Source organism: Crassostrea angulata, chromosome 8 (assembly GCF_025612915.1).
Source record: "Crassostrea angulata isolate pt1a10 chromosome 8, ASM2561291v2, whole genome shotgun sequence".
Lineage (NCBI taxonomy): Eukaryota > Metazoa > Mollusca > Bivalvia > Ostreida > Ostreidae > Magallana > Magallana angulata.
In genome coordinates this window covers 46,560,231-46,580,820 of record NC_069118.1, presented here as the reverse complement: position 1 = coordinate 46,580,820, position 20,590 = coordinate 46,560,231, and the positions used below count along the sequence as shown (strand labels likewise).

At 33.6% G+C, this 20,590-nt stretch overlaps 1 protein-coding gene across 2 annotated transcripts; it reads right to left on the bottom strand.

Moving 5' to 3' along the window:
• Positions 1 to 13,740: 13,740 nt before the first annotated feature.
• Positions 13,741 to 15,447, bottom strand: LOC128159152 (uncharacterized). Of its 2 annotated transcripts, none has more exons than XR_008240120.1 (4): positions 15,167 to 15,187; positions 14,896 to 15,029; positions 14,481 to 14,606; positions 13,741 to 13,883 (listed from the first exon to the last, which is right to left on the bottom strand). XR_008240120.1 is itself a non-coding variant. In XM_052822207.1 (4 exons), the coding sequence occupies exons 1-4, from the start codon at positions 15,438 to 15,440 to the stop codon at positions 13,761 to 13,763; spliced, it is 435 nt and encodes a 144-aa protein (XP_052678167.1). In that variant the 5' UTR covers positions 15,441 to 15,447; the 3' UTR covers positions 13,741 to 13,760. The 2 variants fall into 2 exon arrangements, 1 of the variants encoding a protein (XP_052678167.1); XM_052822207.1 differs by lacking the exon at positions 15,167 to 15,187 and adding an exon at positions 15,389 to 15,447.
• Between the last annotated feature and the right edge of the window lie 5,143 nt (positions 15,448 to 20,590).

The following is a 20,590-nucleotide window of genomic DNA, read 5'->3' as shown; positions in this document are numbered from 1 at the left end:
TATAAGTTGAACAGAATCTTTATAGTTAGATTTGATAATTTAAGAATTGTTATGATTTATTAATCAAATTCCTTTAAAAGTATATAATAATAAAAAAACTTTTCAAAATAATCTTAAAATAAGATTTTTTGAATAATAAATATTATTAAAAGTACTTATAAATAATTTTGAGCTTACCGTAGAAATTAATTAAAAGATGTTTATTTCGATGAGCCGCAAGTTGGAAAGTGATTTTGTAAAAATCACTCACCAACGTGGTCACTCTACGGACTTGAAATTGACCAATCAGGTAACTCATTTTAAAAAGGTTAACGCCCAATTTCGACAAAATTTCTTTGATGCTTGACACTGTAAGCTAAGGCAAAAACCTTAAGGTGTTACAACAATTACTCGCATTTCCGCAAAGAAGACCTGTAACAAAGACAGGATTGACTTGAAGCCGAAACAAAATAAATAAGTTTATCTACGTGGAATTTCGAAGTGTCAAGCTAATAAACTGTTATAGTTAAGTTTAAATTGATAAATTTTAAACTTTTAATGTAACACATGTAAACTACATGAAACTATGATAAAATTTTGGCATTCGCGATTTTATGTTCTCACGATTTAATGGTAAATCATTGAATCGCGGAATTAAGTACTCGCGTAAAATAAGGAATCTACAGTATTTCAGTGTTGAGAATATTTTTTCGTGTCGTTTACTATTATGTTTGACTGTTTTATTTCAGCAGAATTGATAAAATCTTTATAAATGTAGAAATAACAAAATCAGTAACACGTAAATTTATTCGGTAAAAATTTGATGACAGTAATTTCCAAAGTTCTAACATTCATAAGTAGTTCACACGCTATCGTAGATACAGGCTAAACGGAAAACAAGAAATATATATGCAACAGAAATATTACGCGGCTGCTTACATCCCTTGTACTCTGTAAATTTTAAGTCCACGTACAGGCTATACTCGCCGTTTGATCTCTGTCATTTCTTCTTAATTGTTCAATCCGCTGCATATTTGGCAGACGATAAGAATGGAGCCGTGGTACATTTACACAAAATTTCATTAGGATTGAGTAAGGGGCTCGGGAGTTAGAGTTTTTTTCTACAGTACATGTCAAGCACGCCAATCGAAACTCGAATGCCCAACAATTCATATCTCTCTTAAAAATGAACGAATAGGTCTGGTCATTAGTACAGTAATCTAAACTTGAACTAGGTTGAAAATAAGGTTCAAGATGAAAGATCCAGTAAAATCAGGTCAGAAAAACTAAATGAATTTGTGAATAGGAAGGGGGGGGGGGGGGGTCGGTGGGTGTACTGTGTAAATTTAATTTCCACGTATAGGCAATAAGCGCCGTTTAATCTCAGGAATTTCGTCTTATTTGTTCAACCCATATTTCACAGGCAATAAGAATGGGGTCCGAGGTTCATTTTCACGAATTTTCATTAGGATTGAGTGAAGGGCTTGGGAGTTAGAATTTTTTTATAGTACATGTCAAACACGACAATTGAACTCAAATGCCAAAAACTTCATAACTCTGTTATTAATGAACGAATTAACTGGTCTGGTAATTAGTACAGAAATCTAGAATGGTAATCAGTTGAAATTAAAGGCCCAAGATCAAAGATCAAGTAAAATCGGGCCAGAAAAACTAAATGATTTTATGAATTGGGAGGGGGGGGGGGTCGGTCGGTGACTTCTATATTAAACGTTGGATATTAAATTCTAAATATCACATATTACTCAATTTCTAGATAAAATACATAATTATGTTAGAACAATGTATAAGTTTTTAAACCTTTACTCCATGTTACCTGTACTAGTTCTTATTAGAGAGAGAGAGAGAGAGAGAGAGAGAGAGAGAGAGAGAGAGAGAGAGAGAGAGAGTGAGAGAGAGAGAGAGATTACATAGTGTTTTATAATGTTCAGGAAATCAATATATAAGCAACCTATGTCAATAAACGCATGTATACATGCATGTGTGTATCTATAAATATATGGGATTGAATCACAGGCACTTGTTTCTGAAGAAAAAAAATTACCCTATAGTATAATAATAACACAAGGTATCTAACTCCGAATGAGGTAAACCACCCCCTCCCATGTGTTGCAGTCGTTTTCGCTTTTATACGAAATGCAATGCAAAAGTGTTTAGTACCATTTTCTTCTACAATAAATTATCTAAACAACCATATATAGCATGCTTACTTTTGTTGTATTCTAATGTGCATAATCTGCGTCAAAACATGTTAGACTCCAATTGAACCGTTGGCACTGACATGATAGTATCGCAGAGAATAAAAAAAATAAAATAACGTGATTTAAAAAACATTTTCAGTGTCTAAAATTTGCAAAAAACTTATGATGTTTAAATAAAATAAAATATTCCAAAATAAACGTTTCGCTAATTAAATATGAATTGATGATCAGCCACTGCTAGCTGCTATTTTTAGCTACTGGTGAATTCCAAGGTTTTCGGTATACCTCGGGAATTTTCCTTGCGTTGAAAGAAAGAAGAAGATAGATTTTGAAAACATTTCAGGCGGTAGAATTTGAAAACACAGTGAATTTTGCATATGGAGCATAAAGAAGGATTTTGTACATGGTATGAATTAAATACAACATTTAACTATGAATTAAATGAATAACTATATATAGACAGCTTACACATATAAAGAAAAATACAAAAACAAAGACTTGTTTGGCATCCATGTTTTTCCTTCGAGGTTATAAATAACTCGTTCAGTTTTCCTGTGTAATTTTAGAAAAAGATTCCTAGCTAATCAGAATCCGATTTACTATTCTCTGCGATACCATCATTCGGAGTTAGATACCTTGTGTTATTATTATACTATAGGGTAAAAAAATTTCTCAGAAACAAGTGCCTGTGGATTGAATACTACGCAGTCCTCCTTTTTAAGCCAAGTAGAATAACGTGGGTGCATTGCTAAATGTTGTGTGCATACAGTCATTGAGATGGCGGCATTTCTTTGATGCCGGCAAAGCGACCCAGCGAACTCTAATGCGGTCATTTCCTTCCGCTGACGACCGGAAGTGACGGCGGACGTTCGGATATGCGTAGTACACTGCGGCCGTTCACTCTCTACGATCTCTGAAAATTTGAAAGTTCTATCTTAAATACTTTTGGAGAAAACTCGTGAACAAGCAAAAACATAAAATCTTTAATATCTCGGTACCGGAAGTGACGACCAAAAAAATCCCACGTACTTTTCTTACAAATGTTGTCATTAACAAGATCTGAAAGTTTTATCAAAATCGGCTGAAGCGTTTTTGAGAAAACGTGGGAGAAAAAAAAATAATAATAATAATAGAGGAAAAGAAACAAAGCAAAAACAATAAGGTCTTCCGTTTCCAACGGAAGACCTTAATAATAGAGGAAAAGAAACAAAGCAATAACAATAAGGTCTTCCGTTGGAAACGGAAGACCTTAATAAAAATAATAGTGAAAAAGAAACAAAGCAATAACAATAAGGTCTTCCGTTGGAAACGGAAGACCTTAAAAATCGTGACCATGCCCCTTTAAGCCTTTAACAAAAATTTGTACAATATTTTTTTTAATTATCCACCAAACGGTAATCCGGTCAATGGCGGATAGGTTTGACGTAGAAAGAAGTTCCTTTCGCTTAAGTTTTTCTAGAGTTTCAAGAACATTCGTGGACTAAATAATGTCATCTGTTATACAGTGGCCTCGTAGTGCAAAAGCCCAAGAGACAAGTGATGCATTTGGAGAGATCTCGGGATTCCTCAGTGTACTTGAGGCAGTTGATGGATCGCACATTCCTATTAAGGCTCACAGAGAAAATCCTAATGCGTATTATAATTGGAAAAAGTTTCATTCTGTGGTACTTATATCAACATGTGATGCAAATTTGCAATTCACATATGTTTGGACGGGCAATCCAGGCAGCACCCATGATGCGTCAGTTCTCATATTATCCGAATCGTTTGTCAAGTCGGATGATCTGTTTTCCCCAGGGTTCTATTTCACAGGGGGGAGGGGGGGGGGGGTAAGCTTTTCTTCTCCTAGGCTGGCTTGTGACACCATTTAGAAACTTTGGTAACTGAATAAGAGGCCAGCGTCTCTTTAATGTGTGTCACAGCAAGACTAGACAAGTTATTGAGAGAAGTTTTGGGCTTCTGAAGGTCAGATTTAGACGGCTGCTTAGATTTGATGCTTGTGACATGAACTTGATTGTAAACTCTATTCTTTCAGCCTGTGTTTTACACAATATTTGCATCAAAATGAATGAGGAAAATGTTGATCTGTTTGATGTTGATAACACCGACAACCATGGATAATGCAGAATCAAGGCCTAGTGGCTATCAAATGAATAGTGTACGACTACGAAATGACATAATGCAGCGTCTTGTTCAATTAAATTGAATTTTAGAGTTAGCCACTCAAAAATAGACACGCTGTGTTGTTTCAAAACAGAAAACATACGTATTGTTAAAAGTATTTATGCACTATTTTGTATAACAAAATTTATTCGGAAATAAAGTTACAAAAATTAAGGTGAACAAATTTCATTAACATGATTGTATGCACCACTTTACAATGTAAACCATTAAACTATAATAGCTTTTCTTGCTGCAGAAAAATAATTAATAAAGGCATTGCAATATACTCGTACATGCATCTTACCAAATTGACAGCTTAAGATAGCTTCTCGATTATTCTGTTAAAAAACCTGTCATTCCTTTTGCTCAATTCCTCTGTTTTGTTTTTCTTCCTCTTTTTTTTCTGGGGGCGAAGTTGTCTTTATCTGTGATTCGTCATTCTATTCCTCATCTAAATATTGAGTGCCAGTTTTCGTAAGGGAGCCTCTGGCTGCTACTGGAACAAATGTTGGGTCTTTACCAAGAGTTTCTTCTATTCCTTTTTCAAGGAGGAAAGGTCGTGGCCTCTTGTTTCCTGATTTGTTTGATTCCAAAAGATATTTTCTGTATTCTCTTTTCAAAGTATAAAATCTCTTTTTTACTTGTTTCCCTGTGATGATAATATTGCCGGAGGTCTCTTAACGGAGGGTTGCAGCTATATCATCCCATACTTTCTTTTTGTTTCGGGGTGTCTGCATTCTCCTTGTAGATGGAAAGAAGTTTTCTGGACATGTAGATACCCCATTCTAGCCTTCCCTTCTTTTTTGTGTCAATATTGTCCTCACTGCAGTCATTCCCGAAGAATGGGGTATCATCGTATTCAATAATACTGGTCTTGGGGCTGATGGATGAACATGCATCATCCTTGCTAGTGTTGCTGTGAGGCATGGGCTCATTGCTGGTACTGGGACCTGTAGACCTTTTGTTTAGGTACTCTTTGGTCAAACTTTCAACATTACTGAGATATTCCATGAAGGATGCATTTTCTTTTTTATGGTAGAAATGATTTAATGTTGTTTTTTTAGATCATCTATCGTGGACCTATGTTATAGATCTGTACCCTGTCAACAAACGTGCTCGTGTTGTATGTGCATAACTTGTCAGAAATATCTAAATCGGATCATTAATGGAGTTAAAAGCGTTCATAACACATAATCTAGATCTGACCTAATCAGAGATTCCTCCGATTCTAATCCTCGTTTTCAGGAGTTAGAATCAGAGGAATCTCAAATTAGGCCTATATCAACCCATATATTGGCCTATAAACATGAACACCGTAGCTAAATTGGAAAGTAAAAATACTTGATAAAATTTACTCTCAGAAATGAATGCTGCTGCCGACTGTTTGACAAACACATTTTTGTTTTCTGTCGTCTATAACAATTACAGTCGGAAAAAGATCTTCGCCGATGCCAAGTGATTTCTCCAGTCCCGCCATGTTGAACTCTTCTGATGACGTCACACAACAAACTTGACTAAGCTCTAGGCTGCTGGTAGATTTGGTGACCTCGTTTAAAATCAAAAGTACACGGATGGTACACTTTGGTAACCAATTGCACCATTTGCATCAGTTGGTGACCTAATATGCCAATGGTAACAATCTGTTGAGCCCTGATCGTACCCAATATGTGTAGGGAGAGGCGGATCAATCAATTTTTAAAATGAAAATATGCATGTTAAATGAACGGCGCATAATCATAAAACAATTATTATTCTATTTAATCCTACCTATTAAGCTTGTTTTGATTCGGCATGTAATAATTTTAGAGCGCGTAATATTTCTTTTCTAGAGTGTTTAATGTAAAAGTTCGATGTGTTTGACACCGGGAAGCCTATTAAGATCCGTTTTTACAAGGGCATACGCTTAACAGATCATTTCGATCTTTTGGATATAAATTAAGGGAATGTTAAATTTATTTAAAAAGTGCTGCTGCTTCAATGAAATACACAGAATGAATTAATAAATAAATAAAATATTAAGCGAAGCTCATATAAATTCCAACCTGATCTCATTTCTTTGATGTATAGATGGGTCATTATCAAAATATGCAGCCTTTTGCGTCAGTGTCAATTTCAAGGGGGAAAAATAATGTTCTGGGGAATATATACAGTACCATTGGATTTTAGAAACTTAAACCTATATTGTTGAACAAATAAATTGACAATTTTACTGCTTAAAGTACAAAAAAAATATTATTTGTTATGAGATTTCAGTGAATTTATGTTGTCATTAAATTTTTCCAACGTCTTTAACCTACAATATCTTCAATAAGATTGATGTTGTATTCCAAAAATCAACGTTAATTTTCAAAACAACATTCATATATCAATTTCTGCTATGCTCCTTAACAATTTCTCTTTTAAAATCAATGAATTTGATGAGATATATGCTTGTACAAAAAATTGTTGTCATTGGTGTTACAAGGCAAATTAAATAAAAATATCTTAAAATACATCAAGTAAATAATGTTGTACTACAATTGGAATCCCTCAGATCATAGTGACATCATTCCCTGCTACTAAAAAGATAAATGTATCAGTGATGACATCATTGTAATAAAAAATATGGCAGAAAATGTTAGTATGCTCAGAAAAATACAATGTAAACTGTGTCAGTGGGATAACGTGCTATTTAAGGTTTTCTATTATGAAAGAACAAAAAAGTTTTTCACATAAATGATGAATGTTTATCACATAATAACATAGGCTATGTAGCTTTGTGTAGTATTTGTTCTCTTGGGTCATACTGCTACATTTACTATGGATACATCAGTGGTATAACGGTCAGTGGTGTAACCAAAAATTGTTGTTACACCACTGACAAAACTGTTACACCACATGACATTATTTAATTATTTTACTTTTTCTTCCATTTCATTTATATTTTGAGCATTTTGAACAATTGCTATTTATCAATTTTGCAAGTTAGACACTGTCACAATAAAGTAAGCTTGACTATTTAATTGCAATTGTGTTTTCTTAATCTGGAAAATGAGACCTGTTACACCATTGACATTATTTGAAACACCATTGACATTTTGTATGCTCTAATTATGTTTTACCCATTTAAATACTTGATTAAAAAATAGAAGTAAAAACAAATTTATTCTAATAAAGAAATGAAATAATCCACATTTTATTTTTTATTAATAAAATGCATTATTAATAAGATATGTTATTCCACTGACATTTCACGTTCCCTATTATGCTATACTAAAATCTTTCAAATGCTAAAAGGTAACAAATGCTAGCTGAGCTTCAAAAACATATATAAACAAAGAGGAAGTGTATATGAGTTGTATGCATAGATTTTGGAGAAAATTGGAGAAATTTCAATTTTATAATCCAAATTGTATGATTGATATGAGCTGGTATAGTATTGACGATGTTGTTTGTGAGATTGATGACCCAAAGAAAGTTCGAACTCGGTACAAGATGGATAAAAGTGTGTGGATGCCAAAAGTATGAAATATAACATCAAAGAATGAGTGAATTCATGTAAAAAAAACATCTACATGCCATTTTTGTGTCAGTGGTGTAACACTGATTATAAGTGGTGTAACAGTGTGTCTATCTTCAGATTATGAAAGAATGAGGTACAAAAACTTTTATTTAAGATCAAATTTATCATGTTTTAAATGCAATCAAAAATAGAGATTTGTTTATTTTACAAAATTTAATACACTTATCTCTTATTTATTATCGCTAGGTCAGTGGTGTAACTTTAAGTCAGTGGTAAAACATAATAATTAGTGGTGTAACATGTACATTTTTCTCCAAATAAAGTTCACTGGCAATGATACATGTATATTTGAAAACACCAGTGCATTTATAGTAATGTCTTTTTTATGCTGCATTAAAAAAAAAATCCAGTTGTGTTCTTTTTAATGCTCAAATTAAAAATTTGTTGAGTAACATCAAGACTTTGTCTCAAATGTTATGTTGGTCACTATGTAAATGTGTCAAATATTTTCTGTTATCTAATTCTGATAACTGTAAATGAAGTTTGTTGATATAAACTTTATGTCCATCATTTAAAAAGAATTATTTTATTTTATTTAAGAATTTTTTCCTATACTATATGCCTGTTACACCAATACCTTGCTGAAGGCCATTCCATTTTTCAATTTCTTCCTAGCAGATAAAATATTTTTATATACAGTAAAACACGGATATAGCAAACACACTTATAATGAATTGATGCTTAATATAGCGAAGTGATTTTCATTTCCCATGACTTTATTTACAATAGTAATAAAGTCACGGGAAATGAAAATGAATGTTCATGGAATGATGATTGTAAACTTGACAGAAATAATGAATTACGCTTATAACAAAGTAAAATTGCACGTCCCCGGGACTTTGTTATAAGTTTGTTTTACTGTATATGTTCTGTTCACTTATTAAAAAACACACCTATTCACTCTTACATTGTTGCTGTATTTCATAAGGACTTTAATGTCAAAATTCATAACACTAGTATCTCTTCATATTTTAACAGGAAAAGTACAATTTGTTCATGACTTGATGAATAACAGAAGAATAAAATCATGAAAATTATAAACTTCTCATGTACAACCAATTATAATAGTTTTTCTTAGTATAATGTTGTAGTTAAATGGGGTATTATGGAGATGGAAATATTATCTTTCACATTTCAAAAGAAATCTTTTACATAATTACAGAGACCAATAGAAATAAAGGATGTCAGCGCTGATGCTTTTTCAATCATTCTACATTTTATTTACACCAATGAGATTGCTGAAAATTCTTACCATTGCCTGCTTTTGGAGATTTGGAGAGGTAGGATATTTTGACTTTGTTTTTGTTAGGTATACAGATATGTTATGAACATATATGAAGTACAATTATAATTAATATTATTAAGTTTCACGAAACTTTTGAATAGGCCAGTTTATTCTTATTGCTTGAATGTTCATGGAATGATGATTAAATAAGAATGCAGTTTTCATATTGCACTAAATTTATTATAATAGTGAAGGATTTGTAAGAGAGTACACATGTAGATGGCAGAGGTTTTATTTAGAAAATAAGAACATTTCTGCAAAAACATTTTGAGACTGGGGGGGGGATTTATTCTTTAGCAATTTTTCAAGAATGTTTTCAAGTTTTCTTTCTTGGCACTGTTTTATAGTTAGTGCTACACTCTCTTTGTTAGTCATATGACTTTCATGATGATTTTTGCAGCTGTGTCATTTAAAAAATACATGATTTATAAATGGTGAAACATTGCAGTAAAATCTTTTTTTCTTCTTAAATATTAGTTGCTGATCAGTTCTGCCTAGAGGATTTGAAGTCAATGGCTTTTATGAGCCTCTGTATGAGCCTGAATGTGGATAATGTGGTGGATATCTATGTGGAGGCTGCCACCAAACTCCCAATGATTGGTAAGATGTTTTACAGTATACAGTACTGTATACATAATCTCTCTATGATTGATGAGCTGTTCTGTAGTATAAAGTAGTTTAAACATAAAATCCCAACGATCAGTAAGATGTTTTGTTGTTTACAGTACTGTAAACATAAAATTTTAATGATCAATAAAATGTTTTTTGTTTACAGTACTGTAAACAAACTCCCTATGACTATTAGCAAGATGTTTTGTAGTATACAATTCTGTAATAAAATTTCCAATGATTGGTAAGATGTTGGGTAGTCGACAGTACAAATATATTGTAAATATAAACTGCCAATAATGATAAGATGTTTAGTAATGTACTGTACTGCAATCTCCCAATGATCGGAAAGATTAAATAAATACAGTTTATTGTAATGTGAACAAGAAATCTCGATCTTCAGTAAATATCATCATTTATAAAATTACTGAGCTGTAATTAAGAGATTTTGTAGCGTTACCAGTTTTCGATAGTGTAAAACTTTCGTCACAAATAAAAATATTTGCCTCTATTTTTTCTGCCCAAAGTTATTTATATCAGCATTAATTAACAATAATTAGATGATTTTCACCTTAAGTGTTTTGAAATCATTAAAAATCAGGCAGCGATTTGACTTTCTTTGGATCCGCCATGATCAGAAATGTTTTGTCTGACGTCACCCATTTTCGATAGCAGGTATGGCGCGCTGTTCGTGATATAAAAACACATAATATTAAGTCTGTTTCGATTTTTTTTTAATCAGTCTTAACATACAAACAATAATAACAATTAAATATTCATCATTTTACAATAATAACAATACGATATTTATCATTTTCTACAACTTTTTATAAAATTTGATGAAAGTGATCATTGAAATCAATGGTAATTAACTGACAGAGATTAAAGTCATACACAATGAGGGCATGTGATTTGTGTGTCCCTTCGGATAACCTTTTCCTTGATACAGTAGGACAGATGAACCCAATGTCCAGTGACACTGACCCCACCTAACAAACTCTGTGTAAGGCTTAAACTTCAACTGTTCAGGCTCAAGTTTATCACATACGCAACACTTTTCCTCATCAGCAATTGACTCATGATCCGACTCATCTGACAGACCAAGAAATGGACCTGGTGAGGCATTTTGAGCTTTAGAAGGACCTGCTGTATTTCTTTGAGTATTTGATGAGCCTGGCTTCTGGTGTTCAGCTAATTTATTATTTTGATGAATTTTCTGTCTTTTCATTGTATGCCTGAATTTTTTCAAAGACGTCCTGTTCAGTGATGGCCTTTCCTGCAATGATTGAGCTTAGATTTCTTCTTGGCTTTTTGGCATTTTCCAGAGCCAAGAGAACGTTTCCTACGCGCTTGTTAAAAAAGCTATCAGCAGGACAAGGAACTTTCTCATCAGTGGTTATATCAGCTGAAGTGTCGCTGATGTCTGCCTTGCCTTTGAATATATATTTCATCTAATCTTTTGCTCATTTCACTTGCCTATTTGTTCTGGAATTAGAGTTATTATTCATTTGCAAATTGCTTTAGATTTCTTGCCTCACTGTAAGTTTGAGTAATTTATTGTAATTTTTTAAACAAATTCAATGATATATCTATTTGTTTTCTTCAGAGGATTTAATGTCAGCAGCCATGTCCTTCATGAGAGCCAGAATGAACGATATTGTACACCAACCAAACTTTACCTCTCTACCCAAAGACATCATGGTGGAAGTTATTCAGAGCATGACTGAAAAAATGTCCCTCACCGACTAAAAACAGGAAATAAGATACATATCTTCCTCGCACATATAAACTTATCTTGGCTACAGTAAATGAATGACTTATGATGACATACAATCTACTTGTGTATCTAGTGCTGTTTTATAGAGAGCTTAAGAATATCTGATACAATAATTCTGCTCAAGTTTGGCTGTACTGTATGTCACCGTGCCAGTGACTGCAGTTATACTCATTTATTTACACGGTGTTCAACTTAAGGAAAACAACTTACAAGAGGGGAGGGGGGGGGTCTACAACTTAGACCATTGTTTGAGAAAAGGTTATGATAAACACTTATTTTCAACTTTACCTCAACCATTGACAGCTTCTCTATATTGCTATGTATTTGGTCGCACTAGCTTTTGAAGTGAAATTGCAGTCTTTGTTTGGGTTTTTCGTCATTGTTTGGGTTTTTCGTCATTGTTTGGGTTTTTGTTGATATTTTTACAGTGAATGATTTTTATTTTTATTTTATATTTCAACAAATTTATTGTTTAAATATTTTGAGAATGACTTTTATAATCAAAAGAAAAAAGTGAAATGCCTTGTAAACGCAAGGCAGTGTAGCGCATTTTATATATTGTTGTACAATCACTTGTATACTTTTACCAACTTTTGGTATACCTTGTCTACTCAGGAAACAGTACCAAAATCTACGAGGTCTTTTTAAATTATATCCAATTCTATGTGATGATATTTTATATATATACATTCTATTTCTACACTGTATTGGAATTTGTGATCAGGACTATTTTTAGGTATTGCTAAATGTGATTTAATGTAGATGATTTACAAAGTTTAAAATTCTTAAAAGGACAATTTGTTAATCCCTTTTTAATGGAATGTTTAAGAAACTTTGTTAATTAGTTTGGCTTTGACCACCGTTTAGTTGTTGACTATATTTATATATTTGTTTTAATGATTTACTAGTATATGTTTTGTTATTGGTCCAAAACTTTTTAGTTACTATTGTCTATATCAGACGAAGGGCAATCAAGATTTCTGTGATATCTAACCCTATTGTAGTACATTTATTTTTTTTTTAAATTTGATTACAGACTTTTTATTATATTTTAATACATAATGAATTTTCTGCGATTCCAAATGCACATTTACCTTTCCGATTTGTAATCAATTACAAAATTAATTGATTGCATTGTTTTTATTGAGGTAAATATCATTCCTGATTTACTAGTATATGGCCCCTTTTAATTGTTTTGATTATGCTAAACTTCTTTTTTTTCTTATATCTAATTTACTCATGAGAATAATAAAATTGCTGATACGTGCCATTGTTTATATCAATTGCAATTCATGGTTTGTCTACCCTGATACATGTACAGGAATATTTGTGCCAAATGGAAAGGACACGCACAATTTTGATCACAAGTACCCTTAATGAATTTTTTCTGTCTAAAAAACTCTCTAGTTTTAAGGATCCTTACTCATGACAACTTTGCAAGTCAAGAGTTATCCATCTTCGCAAAAAAAATAGACACAGTAGAAATATTTACATTCATTTAGCATTTTCTTTCCTATAAATTGTCCTTATCAGATTTAAGACCGTTCCCTGAACTGTTATAAATTTTAACTGCCTGCAAAAGCTTTGTGTAGCATTGTTTAAATAGTTTATCAAGAGACACCGTTTATTCATACACCTCAACACATTCAAAATTCTTAAGAAAAAGCCCAATCCACATTTTGCAAAAGTTGCTTCCCTTTGCGGGGTCAACCCAAAGGTCGAAAGGGGAAAAAACCCTACTTTCCCCTTCTTAATGCTGCCAAATATTTGGGCGTCCTCAGATGAAATCTCTTTTTATTTAATTTATTTCGTCAATCTGTTGGTTGCCCCATCCTGAAGCAATCAAAATACACAACGGAAACGGACTTATAACGGCTACTTTGAGAAATCTATGGGGTTTTCCCAAAGATGACGGCCACGGGACATCAATTTTGTAGAGTGTGAATTGGTCTAAAAGAGAATAAAATACCCAGTAGATAAGGTTGGTTTCTGGGCGACTAATTGATTACTATGTAACGTTGATCGTGGTGTCGTGATTAATCTCAGCGAGATTCGTCGAGACTGAAAATTTTTGACGGACGTCTCAAAAAAACTTAAGTCGATTAACAAAAAATGTTTGGAATCTGATTCAATATAATGATTTTTTTTTTACCATGTTGACACTATCTAATGAAAGGATAGAGTAAGAGGGCCATTGATGGTGTCGTCAAAGGAGAGCTGACGGTTGCGCACGCAGATGTCTATTCTGCTGTATCCCTTACCATAAAAGGCGGGTCCAGTGTCAACTACCTGTAAAATTGAAATGAGAATTAGGATTAAGGATAATTACTAATTATTAAACTAATCCCCCATAAAAAAGATAGCATAGAGGAATAATTATATAGATCTGAAGAAAGAATTTAAATGATAACAATCACATTCAACGGCATACCACTTTGTTAGAACCTACCGAAAGATGGTTTCTGATTTTCATAGCAGCTAGAGCCCTTTATATTGTTTCTCCCATGAATAAATATGCCTTTCCTTGACTATATAGAAGTCAACATTATTTACCCGGAATCGCTAATATTAGACAGCTTTGAAGAGTAAAAATTGTTGCATCGTCAGATTAATGCATGATGGGATCAAGCAAAACGCCAAGATCGTTGAGGATCTTAAGCTGAAGCCAAAGAATTGTTTTTATTTGCCACGAGAAGGTATAACTTTATAAACATGTGTTAGTATCATCAAAAAGTCTAGCGATAGACTTGTCAAGTCAACTATACAAGCCAGTTGATTGAGTTGAAGTACTTTTCTTGCCACTAACTAGCATGAATTTTATCCGAGGCAATGTTATATATAAACTCATATTTCAACTTTCAAACGTGATGAAAATTGCATACGTACGACAAAATCAATAAATCTATGGTATTTCCTGTTTAATTCCGGAATGCAAACGTGAGTTCCATAAGGAATCCCAGCATGGTTGTCCATAGCAACGCTCACGTGGGCAACGCGTCCTTCCAAGTAATCCTGAAATTAAACAAACGTTAGTATCGTAGAAATTCCGATTCATTTAAATACATCTTTATTTCTAAAACTATGAATCTGAATTTATTATTCAAAATTTTCAAATATATCAAATCCAAACTTTATCTCACAGTTACAAGCAGTACTAACACCTCCCTCCCCAACCCCGCCACCCTCACCCAAACCTGCTACCACATCAATTTGGGCATTTTAGTAAATACCTTACCGCATATGCGTCCAAATTCTCTTAAAATCTAAATTCAGTACATTGTATTAAAACTTGAAGAAAAACCTGAAGCGTCATAAGAGGGTGGTCGCGCATGTCCACAAACCCGCCCTCAATGGGGTCGTCCGCAGGGTAGTAGGCCGTCCCCCGGGCGTGGTGACGATGGTGGCTGTGGGTACACTCTATGTCGTTGATAGCTCCTAGAAACAAAAAAAGAAAATTGTTAACTTCAGGATGGATCGCTGTCAGGTTTCAGACTAAGTACATAATATCTTATTATCAACAATTTTGCGTATAATTATTCGCTGGATGTTTAAATTAGTCATGTCATCCTTACAGTTCTACAAGTCACACAGACACCTGTTTCATACGTAGGTCACCGCCACCCCCTGCTTATTCATATTAGAAAGAGACTAACGATGTCCGAAACAAGCGCATGTGTTGAAAATGTAACAAATGCATGACAATTCATCAAGACACAAACTATCGAGTGTGGAAAATGGAACGAAACCTTGTGAAAATATAGGCCTATAAAGAAAAAAAAAGGCAAGACGAAAACCTGAAGAGAGCGCTAGTTGTCCGAACAAAAAGAGGAAACAGAAGGCGTTCATATTGACGACCGGTGTCCTATAATTTAAGGTCCGCCCCGTAAAATGGTCCGGGGCGGACCATTAATGTTAACATTTAGGGTCCGCCTTTGCTCTAAAAGGGTCCGACCCGTATAAGAAAAGGTCCGCCTAACATAAAAGGTCCGGGGTATATTTTTCATTTTTTTTTTCAATATTGAGTATTTTGGAACAAAATAAGTGGGATTATTTTGTCATTCTTTTTAAGGAGTACCTACCCGAAGTGAGTCAGACTGCTATATATCCAGCACATAATATAAATGAAATACATATACATGTAGCTTGGTGAACACAAATAAATCACAATAATTACTTCAACTTTAATTTTACTGGTCGATCTTATATTAACAAGAAATGAAACTGATTGGTGTCAATAATTAAACAATGGCTAGAACCAGGTGTTATATACACACACCACCCTGCAGGTGTGAGGGGTTCACACCTTCAGGTGTTTGACTGTTTGAAGTTGTTGTGTAAACAATTGACATTTCACACGTCTCCTTTTTGCGCATCTTTCCAATATGATACAAGCTTAAAAACGTTACCCATTTTAAAATCAAATACTATTTACAATTCAATTACAACGATACCTGCAAGCGGTTTATCATTGCTATTTTTATTTGCACTAGGGCATATGTGTAAGTTATGTTAAGTCATGTACACAACATGTACTATATCGAATATCTTAATATTAATTGAAAATAAACGATTTATTTAAAACAAATCCAACCTGCATTAAAAAAGGATCCTCTTTTCAAATGCATTGGGAGTGTTTTACATTTATCGTTTATTTTCAGTTAATTTTTAGAACATGTTGTGTACATGACTTCAAAGAAATCTCTATCAAAAAGGTCAACTATACCGAGGATTTAGATTGGTGGGGGGGGGGGGGGGGGGGGCTGTGTCTTGTCCTCAAGCACCTGTGCAAAATATTAAATATTTTGGGCAAATGTTTACATCCCGGTAAAATTTTATTCTAGATTTCTGCCTGCCTGGTACTCCCACATATATAATTTATATTTAATTATTTTTTTCACAAATATCGTGTCAACATCATGACAAGCATTTCTAAATGTCATTAGATGAAAATCGATACAGTAACTGTCAAACATAGAGGACAAATCTATCAACAAAACGGACAATCGTTTGCTACAATGGATTCCATGCATTTGTCACATTTTTAAAAGGTCGTCGGATAAAAATCAATTTAAATATGTTATATTACTTCTATTGCTTGATATTACTCTAATGTTATGGTCTTTTCTAAGGACACAATACATGTATATGTAATCGGTCTCGCTCCTTTAATAGAAATATTTTAACGATGAAAATCATTTATATAAATATTATTATTAGATAATGTGTCACTACTCTGAATACATTTTAAAAATAAACCTACGCTGAAGTCAATTTCATGTCCGATCCAATATTAAGAAGATCAACTGAAAAATATCACAACAAGAATCTATAACAAACTAACTGCATCCATGCAGTCATGCAGTGGCGTCGGAAGCAAATTAAAAGTGGGTGAGGGGGGGGGGGGGGGGCGCTAGACTAATCATCAGAAATTTCGACACAAAAAATACCTAATTCCAAAATCAGGTAAATCCTAATCCGTGGGCAGAGAGAGAGAGAGAGAGAGAGAGAGAGAGAGAGAGAGAGAGAGAGAGGGAGAGAGGGAGAGTTGTAACTCGAAAAAAAAGAGAACATATTACCCAAAAAAATTCTTCCCAAATTATGAAATTCCTAATTTCCGAATCCATGAGGGGGGGGGGGGGGGCTGGTATAATCTTCAATCCTCAATATCACTAATAACATTCCATTCTTTTTATGGTAAATTTAGGAACAATTATGTTTGCTGCGAGAAAAAGTAGGATGTGTGCCTAACGGTTAGTTCTAGCTTTGCAAAAAAAAAAACAAACCATTTTTTCTAAAATAGCATCGGGATAAATCAATACAAGTATCAATTTGAATATTAATTATCTGCATTCAGTATTTCAACGGGGCGGACCTTTTCATAAACTACATGTAAACTATTGGGTCCAACCCACTGAAACAAAAATCATCATTATATAAGAGTCAATGCATACATGCATTTTCCTATTTAACAATGATACATGTACCATTGCTGCATCGAGACTGATCTCAATTAATCTATACCAATGCAAGACCGCTAATATTAGACACTATCCCTTTTGATAAGAACATCAATATTTTTTTCCATGGAGATACATATTTTTCTTTAAACCGCAAGGATATTGTGGTTTTTTAGGCAGTTTACAAATAAATATATCTGCATTAAAGCGCTTTGTAATATAGCAGTTTTATTACAAATTATACACCTTGCATTTACATGTTGTTATTTTCTTGCTCAACGCAATTTTTGTAAGTATCAGTTCATCCTTTAATTTTTCATAAATGTGCTTTCAGAGAAATCATAACTTAGACATATCAAAAATTTGTAAACTTTATCGATGGAAACAGATTTACTTATTAAGTGTTTACTTGTTACCAAATCCTTGCTTAATTACAAGAGGAGAGAGATTAATTAAGAGAGAGAGAGAGAGAGAGAGAGAGAGAGAGAGAGAGAGAGAGAGAGAGAGAGAGAGAGAGATTGATTATTACAACATTATCCCTTTCATTCCTTTTTTAAACACTTTACCGGTAGTCAATTAAAACATGATTTTTAATTATAGGTACACGTATCATCTAATTAATTTATTTGTCTTTTCACACCCTTATATCTACCACAGCTACGTATGTACACTATATTGTCAACGAATACCCTCTTTTACGGTAATCCACATATGCGACCTTTTATCATTTAAACTAGTGATAAATTTACCTAGAGACGTATACATTATTAGTATATTATCATAAGTTTCTGATCTACTGAAAATAAACAAAGTACAAGCTAAAAAGACAATCTTAGTTGCGAAGAACACTATACAGCGGAGACGTTGTTTTTCTTTCTCAGCTATGGGGTGTATTCTATTTAGCACAGGTGTGAATGCCTGCAGGGCTTCTTTTACCCGTGTTCACCTGTTGTGAAACCCTCTGCTAATACATATACACCGGAAGAGATTTAAAAACAAAGGGACTATACATAGTGTGTGCAAATTATCGACAAAATACTCCTGGTTTTTTTTTCAGATTCTTAAACAATTGGTCAAAATCTAACCCGCTATTCATATTTGATATTCCACAAAGTCATTTATTAAAATAATACCGTCATACTTGTACCATACGCAAATGGCCGGCTGGATTTTGTAAACAAAGACATCTTTAAGATACAAGTGTATTAGCAAAAGAAAATAATTAATTTTAGAGAAACTTTAATAAATGACTACGGGTAGGACCTTTTCTTATAAGGGAAAGCCGGACCTTAAATGTTAACATTAAAGGTCCGGTGTAATGAAGAATAATGACCCCCGTAGAATAATGACCGGGGGTCATTTTTCGACGTAAAATAATGACCCCCCTAGCTGAAGAATAATTGGATTTTTCTGAAGAAAAAAGACCCAAGGGTTATTTTTCTTCATGTTAAACATGAAGAAAAATTACCCCCATAGAAAAATGCCCCCCCCCCCGTAAACATGAATAGAAATTGGTTACACCGTATCCAAGATATGACTTTGAAATAACTTAATTTTTCACTCTGTTCAACTGATTTTGAAGTTATAAACACCGAATTTGTAAATAAATTGCTGTATATAGTTTTTCATATCCGTAGCAGGCACACACAAAACACTCTTACATTGCCACAAAATGATTGTTAACAGTTACATCACTTCTCTCATCGACATACGGCGGGAAATGACGCAAATACAGAAAGATTCATACACAATGAGGATATTGTGTGATAATTAACGAACAATAATCATGAAAGAATAATTGTTGTAATAATATATGCAATATTCATTGGTGAATGAATTGTCAATCTTAGAATGATACATGTATATATCTTTATGGAAAAAGACTAATGGGGACAGGTAACGTAGGAATATGAATTCTTCTTATTTACATTTCTTGAGGAAAGTGATTTTAAAAAAAATCATTTTGCGTTAATTTTGTTTTCTTCTACGTAATACATGAACATCAATATTCTAAACATTTGTTGTAATGTTGTTTTTGTGATCATGAATCGACTTTATTCTTTTCGAGCAAATGTGTGAAGAGTACCTGACTATAGTTAATCTTAATAGATAATAAACACTGATCGATTACAATAAGAAAAGATTGTTTCTAAAAGCGTTGAAAAGAGGTTAGGGCCCATGTAAGAGGTTTACATTCCTCTTGATTTTGATCACTATATTGTATCCAAAGTTACCAATGCTCATACAAACTATTGATGCATTAATCATCTTGATATTAGCTAAACTTACTAAAGTATGCCAACGATAAAGTAAAATGTATTTTCTGTATAAGTACTCTCAGTACTTTGACGATTTTCCTTATTGGCCGTTAACCTCTACTGGCGTAATGGCTGCTGTCAGTAGCTACTAACTTCAGCTTGGTTATAATGCCTAACAGTGGAGTAAACTTTTCATAATTTTGGTTTCATCATTAATTCCGCGTGATGCACTTGCATACCCAGAAAGTTTGTAAAAGTGGAAATCCTCAATGCAAGTATAATTCATGAACAATATGAAGAATATAAAAGATGCGACGGCGAAGCGCGAAGATGCTAAGGCGAAAGTGCTAAGTTGCTAAGGCAAAGAAGTGATACTACTATCGCTTCTTCGCCTTTGCAACTTCGCACTCTCGCCTTCAAATCTTCGCGCTTTCGCCTTTTTAGCTCACCGAGACGAGCTTATGTTATACTCCCGGTGTCGGCGTCCGGAGCTGGTTAAAGTTTTTGGTGCAGGTCCTGTATCTAAGCTATTACTTGTCCTATCTTCACCAAACTTGCTAACTTCACCTAACCTGAATGGATGGTGAGTTTTATGATACAGATGCACCTGACAGGCATGGATGCTGAATCAGAGCCATCGGTTGGGGATGCTTGAGGAGGTAAAGGTTTTAATTGCTGGTGCCCTCTGATGATGATATCTTAGCTATTACTGGTCCTAACTTCACCAAACTTGCATGGATGGTGCGTCTTATGATACTGATGCACCTGACAGGTTTAAATG